At 38.1% G+C, this 13,658-nt stretch overlaps 1 protein-coding gene across 1 annotated transcript in view; it reads right to left on the bottom strand.

The window, feature by feature from the left end:
- Positions 1 to 350: 350 nt before the first annotated feature.
- Armh4 (armadillo like helical domain containing 4) overlaps positions 351 to 13,658 on the bottom strand; it is a 115,282-nt gene continuing 101,974 nt past the window's right edge. Inside the window, exons 6-8 of the mRNA XM_026384130.2 lie at positions 8,351 to 8,382; positions 711 to 845; positions 351 to 455 (exon numbers count right to left, since the gene is read on the bottom strand). Of these exons, the coding sequence (XP_026239915.2) occupies positions 387 to 455; positions 711 to 845; positions 8,351 to 8,382 (236 nt within the window). The 3' untranslated portion in view covers positions 351 to 386. The remainder of the gene's footprint in view (positions 456 to 710; positions 846 to 8,350; positions 8,383 to 13,658) is intronic.

The raw sequence follows: 13,658 nt of genomic DNA, 5'->3' as shown, positions 1-13,658 counted from the left end.
CACTTAATGCAAGTAATCCAAGTCAAGGAAAAGACAGTGGAAAAATACAAAATATTTACCCTTCCTAATCCAGCTACTTCTACTGAACAACATTATGCTGTGTATTTATAAATTGTAGCCCATTGTTACAGGAAGTTCACTACAGAATAACCAAACACTGTGTGTTACATTTAGTTTACAGCATGCCTTTTCTGCTCAGTGCAAGAAAAATCTACTACCCAGCAGGTACTAGAACTGACAGCCTGATAGCAGCAATGCAATAAGAAGTTGTTGTTTTTCCTCCTCCTCCTCCTTCTTCTTCTTCTTCTTCTTCTTCTTCTTTTTCCCCCCAAAATAAAAATAAAATTACAACATCATTGAATGTCCCAATTAAACCCAAGTCCAATTCAAAATTCATCTTCAGAGCTGTCAGCTAAGAGCATTACTCGATCTTGCATGCTGTTGAATTCTCTCTGCTAGAGAAAGAAAACAGAAACACATTAAACTCTTTCTGCCACAGAACAAAGCTGAGAAACAGGCCCACTTTAAAAGACACACTAACCAATGAAGCAAGGCAGCAGCTGCAGCAGCTAATCCAAACCACTGGGCACGTCAACACCGTTCGTCAACACCGTTCATGCACCATTAAACCCTATGTGCTTTATTAAGCAAATTAGATAAGCAAAGAATGTTCTGAAACTGATTAGGTTTTGCTCTCGTTGGTTCCATACCTTTCTTTTATGCCTTTTGAAGCCATTTCTCCTTTGGCGATTCATAACCTTAATGCTGTAGAGTGCCCCCAAGATGAACAAGGCTCCAGCTATCCCCACCCCTACAGGAACCAGCATTCCAGACATGTAGCCAGCCTGTGTAGAAAAGGAAACACACATCAGGAAGCTGAACAGACCACGGCCCTGGGTTCCTCATTTCTGCTGATGGCAGCAGGATTTTAGAGGCTTTGAGTTCTCTTCTCTGTTATCAAATAAAACAGAATCTAGGGGGAAAAAAAAGTGCTTTCTAAAGAGAAGGCAACAGAGAGAGGTATGACTATTTGGGGATATTTCAGATAGTTAGAAGTGAAGTATTGAAATCAGTCAGCCAGATCTAGTGGCCCCTCCAGCCACGTGCTTATGCACATTTGTCAACATCAATGACAGAAATATAATTTGTATTAAAGATGGATAAAGGGAGCTTCTGAGAATGCCAGGACTATTAAAATGCTATAAATTGGAAACAGCCTGAGTGGATCTTCAAGGGGGTTGGAGTGTCCTCTGGAATACTGTGTTCCTTGGAGGGTAAAAGAAGGGCCTTGGCAGCAATGATATTCTTTCTCTCTCTCTCCCTCCCTCCCTCCCTCCCTCCCTCCGCATTACAGCAAGAAAGGAAAGCTCAAAGTGCTTGTAAGTGAGCAGAATGTGAGAGTGGCTGGAAACAACAGGGAAGAAAAGAACCTGCCGAGGAAAGGAGGGGTGTGAGATGTTACAGAAAAGGCAAAAAGGGACGAGGAGAAAGCATGTACGTAAGATGGATGGATTCACTTCTATGAATGGGATAATCTGCCCAGTGGACAAGACTGATGCCCAGGGTGGGGAGAGAATTCTGAGTGTTCCCAGCCCCAGAGAAAGGCAGTGGCAGAAGGGACACAAAGATCCCTGCCAACAGCATTGACACCTCCAAAAGATCCTGGAGGTATCAAACCTATGCATGTCCCAAGACCATCAAGAGTTACTCTAGACACTTTGGTTCTAAAAGAACAGAGAGATCCCCATACATCCCTGGGCTTGAGTAAATAGCTCAGGATCCACCCATGCTCAGGGCAAGCCCATCATAATACAGAGGACCCCTGCATGATGGCCAATAAAACACCCATGGGCTACGGGTATGTACTAACCTACAGAGCCTTCATGGGAAAACCCAGATGTGAGTTTGTTTCCCTAGAAGCCTATCTAAACAAAATATATAAGTAAATTTTTTTGCAGGGCACAGTGGAACATGCCTATAATCCCAACAGCTCGGGAGGCTAAGGCAAGAGATCTAGAGCTCAAAGCCAGCATCAGCAACTTAGCAAGGCACTAAATAACTCAGTGAGACCCTGTCTCTAAATAAAATACAATATAGGGCTGGGGATGTGGCTCAGTGATTGAGTGCCTCTTAGTTCAATCCATGGTACCCCCAAAAAAATTTTTTTTCAAACTAAAATAAGTACTTTAGGTAAGTCTTACGTGGAGGAGGGGGATCTATTCAATTATCTATTTCTTTAATTTTTAATATAGCACAAACTATTTTTATTCTTTCAGTATAAGCAAAAAACAGAGAGATGCACAGAATAAAATTTTCCTAAAGGACTGGTCTGTGCCATTGGGACCCTTTCCTAACATTTCTAGCTACGAATCCAAGGTAAACAAGCACCTCTTCTTGTGCTCAGCCAATTCCCTCACTGGTTCTGCCTTTCAAAGTCTTAAGTTAGGACAAAATATGGAAATTTTTCCATTAATTTGAGAACAATAGCATTTTTTCACCAGCATACTAAGTATCTTTCCTCAAGAAACAAATCCCAGGCAGTTTTCAACAAATTAATATGCTTTGTAGAAGCCCAAACTTTTTCCAAAATTCTTCCAGATCCGCTTAAGGCTTATTTAAAACACTCTGTAATTTTCCATGTAGGAAAACACTGGACAAAAGAAAACTTGGGGTGCTCTCACCAGAAATGTGAGAAACCCATTCGACTAGACTTTTCAGAGCTATGCATTCAGAGAACGATATTCGGCTTTTTGGAAGGTCAACTTGAGCAACCCCTGCATGGGTCTCCACCAGCTGTGGAACTTAACCCCACTCCACCAACATGAACACTCCAAAACACACCAGTCCTTATTCTTAGTGACACATTTGGACTTCTTGTTTCTAGAGTTTTAAATCATGCAGATTCTACAAGAATTCACTGAATCTCTCTTTTTTGTACTCCCTGCTTTATTTTTCTTTTTTTCTTTTCTGGTAACATCTGCCTTGCTTTCAAATGACAAGAAAATTACAAGATGGAAGCAAAGCAATCCATTGTCTTCAAATATAATTCAAGTGTTTTTTGAAAACTAATAAGAGGAAGCAAGCTCTTCTTTTAGAATTGCCTCTGATTTTATTTCTTTAAAAATGAAGATTAATAAGATGGCATATACACATGTTTTAAGTTATAAATTGTGACTAGTACCTTCTGTTTGTTCAAAATTATTAGATGTGTATGCGACTCCAGAAATGACACCCTGGGAGGGATGCAATTCCTCGGAGGGATCATTTCAACCAAGAAGGCATCATCTGAATCTAATCACAAGAAAAACAGCCAATAAACCTAAAATGAAGAATATTCTATTTTTTTTTAAAAAAAGGACTGTTCTTTTAAAATACCAGAATCATGAAAGATAAAATATGTCTACAAAATGTTTCAGATGAAAGAAAACTAAAGAAACATGACAATGAAATATGTTATATAATCCAAGACTAAATCTTGTACTAGAGGAGAAAAAAATGCTTTCATACATGCATTTAGAATCTATTGAAAAAACTGAAATGTAGATGCTAGATGACATATAAGTACTATATCACTGACACAGGGAATGAAGCTAATAACTGAGCTAAGATTGACTAGCAAAATATTTCTATTCTTAGGAACTGAGGTATTTAATAGTAAATAATCATGATATAAGTAACTTGTCCTTAAATGGTTCACAAAAAAGGGTGTGGGTGCCACAGGTGATAAATCAAATGCGGAAAATATCAACAATAGGTGTACCTAAATAAACGGTGGTAGGGATGTTCTTTGTACTATTCTTCCTCTTGTAGCTTGCCCACAAATTTTAAATTATTTCCAAATCAAGTTTAAATTATTTTAAGTAGATTATAGTCAAAATATGACTAGAAATATTTGTTTTTATTTATTTGGCTTTGGGATTTGGGGTTTCTTATTTGAAGTTTATGAGAAAAGCATCCTCCCTTCTTAGGCAAATAGATTTGTTGAGGAATTCCCATTGTCAAGAAAGCTCTAAGAAAACCAGATGATACATGGTACTGTGTCTAGCCTGCTAGATTGGGACAGTGCCCTTAGGATTTGGATGCAACTGTGGTTCTCCAACTTGAGCATGCAGTAGCGTCATCTGTCAGACTTGCTAAAACACAGATTGTTGGGCTCTATTCCCAGGATTTCTGACATAGAGGGTCTAGGGTGGGTCTGAGAATTTGCATATCTAAGAAGCTCCCACATGATGCTGATGCCACTGGTCCAGACCACACATAAGAATCACTGCTCTGAAGTCTCATCTGGGCCGTTCATCTTCTGAATGCCTTTCTAAAGCTAGAAGAAACAGAACGGTCTTGGTGACATCCACAACAGGGCTGATATTTATTACACAATTAAAATAGATATCGCGTCTTCAGTTTTGAAAATGCCATTTATATGTTGAAAAGATACATCAATAGGTAGCCAAGGTAGATTTGTCTAACGAGCATCATTAACTTGGATATTTAACCCAAAAGGTTAAGGTTATTGAGTGTTATTGTCCCTCGATGTCCATTTTTCTTCTTCTATCCCTATAAGGTTTCCAATTTGGGACTTGATACAAAATAAAGATACTGTTCTTTGGCTTCCATGAAGCTTGGTATGGCCAGGTGATAAACTTCACCAAGAAGATATGTTCATGGCATGGGCAAATTCCAAGACATGTTCTTTTAAAAGGGAGCTGAATTCCATCTAGAGACAAGATGTTGCTGAAGGAAACAAAGACATTGGAAGGGTTGGCCTCAATTCCCGTGCAAATTTTTTAGCCTGATACACAAATAAATGTCAACCACTTCTTTCTATTATCAATGGACATTTTTGGTGGTATTGTGGGAACTGGATTAGGGTTTCCCTCTTGACACCAGAAGCACTGGGGCTAGTGTTTTGTTTTGGTTTAGATAGCCTTGTGTAGAAGTAACTCTTCTAAAGAGAACAATGCTTATTTGTACATTCTAGAATGTTCCAGATCCACTAAAAAAAAAAAAAAAAAAAGACTGATGTTCTAGTGAATTTTGACTCATTGAATTCTGGCCCTCAATGCTCATACCCTAATTTGTAACCATAGGGCTCTATTTTCCTGAATGCTGAAAAATACAGCATTTACTTCATTGTCAGTGTTTCCTAATGAGACTGGTTACATCAACTGTGGCTCATTCTCACTATGCAATAAAGCACATCTGTCTCTAATGATGTAGTCAGAAATACTTGATTGCATGGGATATATACAATGAACTCATTGCAAGTTAAAACTATAAAGATTAGAAAACTGTATGTACAGCATGTTGTAAAAAGAACACACACACAAATGCATTTAAAAATGTCTGGAGGAATATAGCAAAATGTTAATAAATAATGATCATCTTAAAGTAGTATTCTCTTTTATTTTCCTTCTCTTAAAATTTCTAAAATAGCATGTTATTTTTTTAATATTTTTGGATATTGATGGAACTTTATTCTATTCATTTATTTATATGTGGTGCTGAGAATTGAACCCAGTGCCTCACACATGCTAGGCAAGCACTCTACCATTGAGCCACAACCCCAGTCCCATAAGCATGTTATTTTAATGTAAAAACTTTGTAATATAAATTTTTAAAGGAGGGAAGACCCTTTATCCACCATCCTTTAAGAATGACAGAGAGCCTTAATTTGTCCTTTTAAGAAGGAAGGAGTAAGTTGGGCCCAGTGGTACCCACCTGTAATCGCAGCAGAGGATGAGGTAGGAGATCAAGAGTTCAAAGCCAGCCTCAGCAAAATCGAGGCATTAAGTAACTCAGTGAGACCTTATATCTAATAAAATACAAAACAAGGCTGGGATGTGGCTCAGTGGTCGAGTGGCACTGAGTTCAATTCCCGGTTCAAAAAAAAAAAAGTAGTAGTATTGTTAACCTCCCTTTTTTCTTTTTATTTCTAGCTAGAATATGTACATAGCTAAATTGGAACTGCCACACAAGAACATAAGGTGACCTTGGGAATGAAGGTCAGAAACAGTGAAGCATCAGACAGCAGCAGCTTGAGTCCCTGTTGCTATGTCAATCCAAATTTAACCTTTGATTATTATCTCCAGATTAATAAATAAGAAACAAACATCTGTCTTGGCTAAGCTGTTGTCCTAACTCATAGCTGATCTAAGTCCTAAATAATATGGAAAGACTAAACAACAACAAAAGGGGCAATTCAGAACTTTTGAAAACACCACCCTTTCTAGAGCCCAGTTAACTAATAGAGAATCAATACTGGAAAAATTGATAAAGCTTAAACAAGAGGGTGTCCTGGCTTGGCTGAAGAGCCAAGTTAAATACATAGTTTAGAATTCAGTTCTAAGGAATTCTGAGACTTTCATTAAAGAGATAATAGTTATGCCCTCAAATTCTGCAGATGATGACTAACAAGACTTTTGTGGATGGTAGATGAAGAAGGGAGGAAGGAGATGCATACATTGTATATACATATAAATGGACACATCAGATGAGCAATGAATATTTCAAGTATGTAGGACAGAGGGATATGGGGAAGATCAGAATGAGTCCATCCAAAAAGAAATAAAAAGAGAAAGAAACAGACATTAAATATGACCACCATTGTTGGAGGCTTAAATTTTCTTCTTCCAATTTTTTAAATTAAGACATAATAAAGAAATGCTAGAGAAGAAATTGAAGAGAGTGGAGAAACTTTAAAATAAGCCAGAAAACAAGGGGCCACATATCAAATTGTTTCTCTTGATGAAAAGGGTCAGCAAGAAAGTGCCAGTCTTTGGAGTCAAGATAAGAATAAAGGGTTCATAGGAAGAAACAATAGAAACTTTCTCTAAAGTTGCACAGATTTTGAAAGTTAAATACACACACACACACACATACACACACACACAGGTATTAAATTTTGCAATATCAAATTTCAAAGTGGGTTACATACCAAAATTAATTTCTTGGTTGTTTGTTTTGTTTTGTTTTTGTTTTTATTTGGTTGATCCCTACCCCTGCCGCCTTACTCAGGAATTGAATCTAGGGGTACTTAACACTAAGCCACATCCCCAGCCCTTTTTAAATTTTATTTTATTTTTTTATTTTGAGACAGGGTCTCACTAACTCACTTAGAGCCTCACTAAGTTGCTGAGACTGGCTTTTGTCCTTTTTTATAGCTCAGAGGGATATTTTCTATAGAAAAAAACTGGTATTTGGATTCCTAGCCTGTTTACTAGTCTTTGAATCATATTTCCCCCTGAACAATAACAAGAAGTGCTACCAATATAAATATGTCCAATTCTACACTTTTGAATTTTTCTTCACCCAAATCATGCTCAGTCTGTACAACTGGATCCATTACAAATAATAAACTGGTCTCCCCTGATCTCAGCAGCCTTAAAGTTTTCAACATCATTTTAAACATAAACAAACACATAACAGTCTCACCTCAAAAGCTATGTATATGTAAATTATACTGAAAAACAGAAACATAATAGTGAGAATTAACCTAGTTATATCATTTTAATCGCAACTTAATATTTTTTCTCCTTTAACATTGAGTATAGCAAAACAAATAGCAGAATTTAAATATGGGGAAATGAATCAAATAATAAAAAATATATGAAATGCCACAAATGAAAATATATTGAGACTAGAGAACTGGAGGTAACTCAATATCTGATATTGTAAGGATTTCCATTTAACCAAAACCCCCAGTTAAGTCTGAGCTGGGCTATGATAATAGAATCTGACAGAGGCTACACCAAGGAATTCAAGACTCTATCAATATTTTTATGAGCAATTCCAGTTTAAAATTAAGAAGTAATCAAAAGTGAAAACTTGGAGAGCATTGAAAAACAAAAGAAAATGAAAATATGAACCTGGAAAGAAGTTTAATATTGTCAATCTCCATGTCAGCAGAATTGATACAAGGTAGGAAAATATTTTTCCATAGTTGGCCATCCAGACAGGTCAGCTCATTAACACTTGATGAGAAGCAGCACTATAATAAACTACACATACAAAGTAGATTCTTGTCACCTCACACTGGGACAGTAAAGGCCAAACCAAATTGGATTACATTGCTGAAACTCCCTAGAAGAAACTCTACCTGGATTATGTCAAGAATATTATTCAGCTGAACATACAAACTAAGGTATATTCTTATCCCCTTATAAAGACACCTTCAAAGACTAAGGTGTCTCCTGTGTTCTACAGGAAGGAAACTGAAGGAAGGTTCTTTCCTGCTGGGTACCTGGAGGAGGGCCTTGTATCTCTGGAATCAAATAAGGAAGCTCTCAGATCTTTTGTTTCACAAAACCTTGTGCCCCTCAAGATAAGTCAAGAAAGAAGAGATTTTTCTTACCTTATCTTTTAGTTTCTCCATCCAGCTTCTCACTAGGAAAAAAATAAGAGATGAAAATGTTACTGGCTGTCTTTTACTTAGATTTCATAGTATTCAGTTAATTGGACACACTGAAGGGATTTGGGGTCTAAAATATAATATGTCAACAATAGTAACATAATGACAATAATGGTCTTATTTTTATGCCCACTTATTTAGAAATACAGCAGAGAAAACAACCCTTCAGTCACTATTAAGTGAACAAAGATGTTTGCTTGCTAAATAGTTTTTCTAGTATTAATGACTACTTTGAGTTTGGGGATGTCTGGAGAGAGAGAAAGGAAGTCACCTTTACAGTATCACATTCACTTTCTTCTCCGACAATTTTCCTTTAGCCTTATTTCTTATCTTTCTTTGTTTTTAAGCTCTAAGATAATGTGGCACTTGGATCAATGTCAGAGAACAGAAGATATGGGACAACCAGGGTGGCCTGGCTGTGGCTCCAAAGAGTCAAAACTACAGTCACAGTTGAAGATGCAAGAATCTGATCAAAGGCAAGAACAAGAAGTATTTCTGAAACACATGCAGCTTGTGAACTGTACCATGCTATGGCAACATAACCACTATGACTAATAAGAATAATAATCAAGTAATATTTATGAAAGCCAACTGGAAAGGACTGCATCAACTATGAAATTATACGTAGATCATAATTACGATATGATTCATAATTACAAAATATGGATGCCAAAAGTAGAAAGAAGCACCGATCAAAATAAAAACGTGTTGAAACAGCCATGTTAAGGGTGGTTTGAGGTGGAAAACCTTTTAAACTTAATTGCCTTCAATATTAAAATAATGTTCCAACACTGAATAAATGTTTATTTTTTGAAATATTTTTATTAGCGAGGATTCATTTTTAAAGCATCAAAAAAGAGGAAAAAGACAAACACATCTTCATTTTTACCTTTATTAGCAAGAAAGAGAATTTAGTTTAAAATTTTTTCAGATTTCCTTGAACTTTCTTTCATCTCTGGGACCTTTCCTTATAGAACCAGATAGTAAATACCTTAGGTTTTATGTGCATATCGTCTGTCACAACTACTCAGTTCTGTTGCTGTAGTATGAAAGCAGACATAGATGTTATATAAATAAATGGGTCTGGCTATGTTCCAGTAAACTTTATTTACAGATAATGAAATTCAAATTTCATGTAATTTTTATCTGTCATGAACATTTTTCTTTGGTTTTTCTCAACCCTATTAAAATGTAAAAAGCTCTCTTTGCTCACCAACCATATAAAACAGTAGACAAGATAGAGTTGCCCATGGATCATCATTTGCTGGCCCTGGCATAGACATACTCAACTGAAGAAGCTGGCATCTCCATTTACAATGTGACTCCAGTAATATCACATCTGACACTACTTACGGCAGCTGACTCGTGTATATGGCTTTGTACCTTACAAAGCACGTCACGTCTATTGCATCATTTGACCAGCAAACTGACAAGCATGAGAGTCAGGTAAGACTATGCTCAGGGAAAAGAAGTGGAAATTGAGGCTCAGAAAAGCTAAGAGAATCATACACAGTTATTGTTTTAGACAGCTTTTCATCGCTGTGATTATTTTTTTTTGGTTTCTTTTTTTTTTTTTATTGGTCGTTCATAACATTACATAGTTCTTAATACATCATATTACACGGTTGATTCACGTGGATTATGAACTCCCGCTTTTACCCCGTATACAAATTGCTGTATCACATCAGTTTCCCTTCCATTGATTGACATATTGCCTTTCTAGTGTCTGATGTATTCTGCTGTCTGTCCTATTCTCTACTATCCCCCCTCCCCTCCCCTCCCTTCCCCTCCCCTTTTCTCTCTCTACCCCTTCTACTGTAAATCATTTCTTCCATTTGTATTATCTTGTCTTGCCCCTCCTTTCCTCTTATATGACATTTTGTATAACCCTGAGGATCGCCTTCCATTTCCATGCAATTTCCCTTCTCACTCCCTTTCCCTCCCACCTCTCATCCCTGTTTAATGTAAATCTTCTTCTCAAGCTCTTCGTCCCTACCCTGTCCTTGTTTACTCCCCTTATATCAAAGGAGTCATTTGGTATTTGTTTTTTAAAGATTGACTAGCTTCACTTAGCATAATCTGCTCTAATGCCATCCATTTCCCTCCAAATTCTATGATTTTGTCATTTTTTAATGCAGAGTAATACTCCATAGTATATAAATGCCACATTTTTTTTATCCATTCATCTATTGAAGGGCATCTAGGCTGGTTCCACAGTCTTGCTATCGTGAATTGAGCTGCTATGAACATCGATGTAGCAGTGTCCCTGTAGCATGCTCTTGTTAGGGCTTTAGGGAATAGACCGAGAAGGGGAATAGCTGGGTCAAATGGTGGTTCCATTCCCAGCTTTCCAAGAAATCTCCATACTGCTTTCCAAATTGGCTGCACCAATTTGCAGTCCCACCAGCAATGAACAAGAGTGCCCTTTTCCCCGCATCCTCTCCAGCACTTATTGTTGTTTGACTTCCTAATGGCTGCCAGTCTTACTGGAGTGAGATGAATATCTTAGGGTAGTTTTGATTTGCATTTCTCTGACTGCTAGCGATGGTGAGCATTTTTTCATGTACTTTTTTTTTTTTTTTTTTTTTTTTTTTTTTTTTTTTTTTTTTTTTTTTTTTTTTTTTTTTTTTTTTAACTATAAAGAGAAAAGCTTTATTTCTGGTTCATAGTTCTAGAGGTTCCAGTTCCAGTTCATGATTTAGTGGCCTCATTGCTTTGGGCCTGTGGTGAGGCAGCACATCATAGTAGGAGCACATGATGGAGCAAAACCACTTTCCATTTTGCCAGGAAGCAAAAGGGAGGAAGGGGCTGGTGTCTCACTGTCCCCTGTAGGGCTTGCCCCTGGTGACCTAAGTTCCTTCCTCTAGGCCTCACTTCTTTTTTTTTTTTTTTTTTTTTTTTTTTTTTTTTTTTTTTTATTTTTTATTTTTTTTTTTTTATTTATTTTTTTTTTTTTTTCATGTACTTATTGATTGATTGTATGTCCTCATCTGAGAAGTGTCTGTTCAGGTCCTTGGCCCATTTATTGATTGGGTTATTTGTTATCTTATTGTCTAATTTTTTGAGTTCTTTGTATATTCTGGTTATTAGGGCTCTATCTGAAGTGTGTGAAGTAAAGATTTGTTCCCAGGATGTAGGCTCCCTGTTTATCTCTCTTATTGTTTCTTTTGCTGAGAAAAAACTTTTTAGTTTGAGTAAGTCCCATTTGTTGATTCTATTTGTTAACTCTAGCGCTATGGGTGTCCTATTGAGGAATTTGGAGCCCGATCCCACAGCGTGTAGATCATAACCAACTTTTTCTTCTATCAGATGCCATGTCTCTGATTTAATATCAAGCTCCTTGATCCATTTTGAGTTAACTTTTGTGCACGGCGAGAGATAGGGATTCAGATTCATTTTGGTGCAAATGGATTTCCAGTTTTCCCAGCACCATTTGTTGAAGATGCTATCCTTCCTCCATTGCATGCTTTTAGCCCCTTTATCAAAAATAAGATAGTTGTAGTTTTGTGGATTGGTTACTGTGTCCTCTATTCTGTACCATTGGTCCACCCGCCTGTTTTGGTACCAGTACCATGCTGTTTTTGTTACTATTGCTCTGTAGTATAGTTTGAAGTCTGGTATCGCTATACCGCCTGATTCACACTTCCTGCTTAGTATTGTTTTTGCTATTCTGGGTCTTTTATTATTCCATATGAATTTCATGATTCTTTTATCGATTTCTACAAGATATGCTGTTGGGATTTTGATTTAAATACCTGACAAGAACTACTGAAAAGAGGAAAAATTTATTTCAACTCCTGGAATCAGAGGTCTCATTCTATATGCGGCAGACTCCATTGCTCTGGGCCCAAGGTGAGGCAGAACATGGGGGGGGGCGTGGCAGAGAGAACTGTCTCCTCAAGGCAGCAAGGAAACAGAGAGAGAGAGGTGGGAAGGGGCCACAAGGAAGAGCACCCTCCCAGGGCACACCCCTAGGGACGTACCTCCTCCAGCCATACCCACCTGCCTACAGTTACCCCAGTCAGACCATTCAGACTGATCAGGTTACAGGATGGACTGAGCAGGTTACAGCTTTCAATCTAACAATTTTACCTCTGAATAGTCCTGTATTAACACACGAGCTCTTGGGGGACACCTCATACCAAATCATAACAGTTACCCAGTGAATAGACACTGAAATTCAAGCCTGACTTCACAATCCAGGAGCAAGACTTCTCTACTACCCATTTCTTTGGGTGCTAACATCACTCTGGCCCGCTCTCAGTTTGAAAATGTGGACAAACCTTTGGCTCTTCCCCTTCCCCCAGTCCTTGGCTTCAGTCTCTCTGGTAAAGGTCCTGGTCAAGACCTCTCAGCCTTTTCCTTCCCTCACAACTCCACAGGTCACAACTGGGATTCAGACAAAGAGGACGGTGATCAATCAGGATCAGGTCAGGGTCATGGGAAGGACAGAAGGAGCAAGTCCCTGGAGATTCCTGGAGTGGGTCCAAGAAGAAATGAAGCCCACCACTGATTCACTGAATGACTTTGGAGGAACCAGTGAACCGGTGGACCCTTAGCTTCCTCACATACGAAATGGAGATGGCAACAGATGTCTTGAAACATTGTTGTGAAAATCAAAAATAACGTGCAAACTTTAGTACAGAACTTGACACAGAATGATGGGAAAACAAAAATAAGAATTCTAGGGCAGGAAGGAAAGAAGAAAGATATATTAGTATTAGGGTAATATACCTCAGTTATGCCCAAGACATATTTAAATTCAAACAAGAGGATATTTCCAATTTATTCAGCCATCCAACAAATACTTGTTATGCACAATGTGTTCGACCAGGCACTGTGCTCTACCCTGGATCAGTAGAAATTAAGGGACCTAATTCCAGGGAGGAAAGGGTTAGGCCATCAAGTCAGTGATGAGAGTGGATGACAAGAAGAAACGAAGGAACTGAAAGAGTGAGGGATAGAGCAAGAAAGACAACTGTTGGGATTCAAGGCAGAACCCCAACCTCAAGCAAGATGTTTGGGATCAGGGAGTAGGGTGGTTATTATAAAGGGAAGGTGAGAGCAGGCTTGCTGGTATGAGCAGGTGCTGATGTGGAGGAGCCAAGCTGGGGCAGGCTGACTCACTACAGGGATAGAGTAGGACAAGGGTGCCCAGAGAAGAGCAAAGGAGGCACAGATAATCAGGGTCTGGGCTCATCAAAACAGGCCTGTCCTGGAAACTGCCCATATTCATCTTCTTAGAGTCAAT

The sequence above is a fragment of the Urocitellus parryii genome, chromosome 6 (assembly GCF_045843805.1).
Source record: "Urocitellus parryii isolate mUroPar1 chromosome 6, mUroPar1.hap1, whole genome shotgun sequence".
Classification (NCBI taxonomy): domain Eukaryota; kingdom Metazoa; phylum Chordata; class Mammalia; order Rodentia; family Sciuridae; genus Urocitellus; species Urocitellus parryii.
Note: the sequence above shows the minus strand (reverse complement) of the source record. Positions and strands in the feature narration are given on the sequence as shown.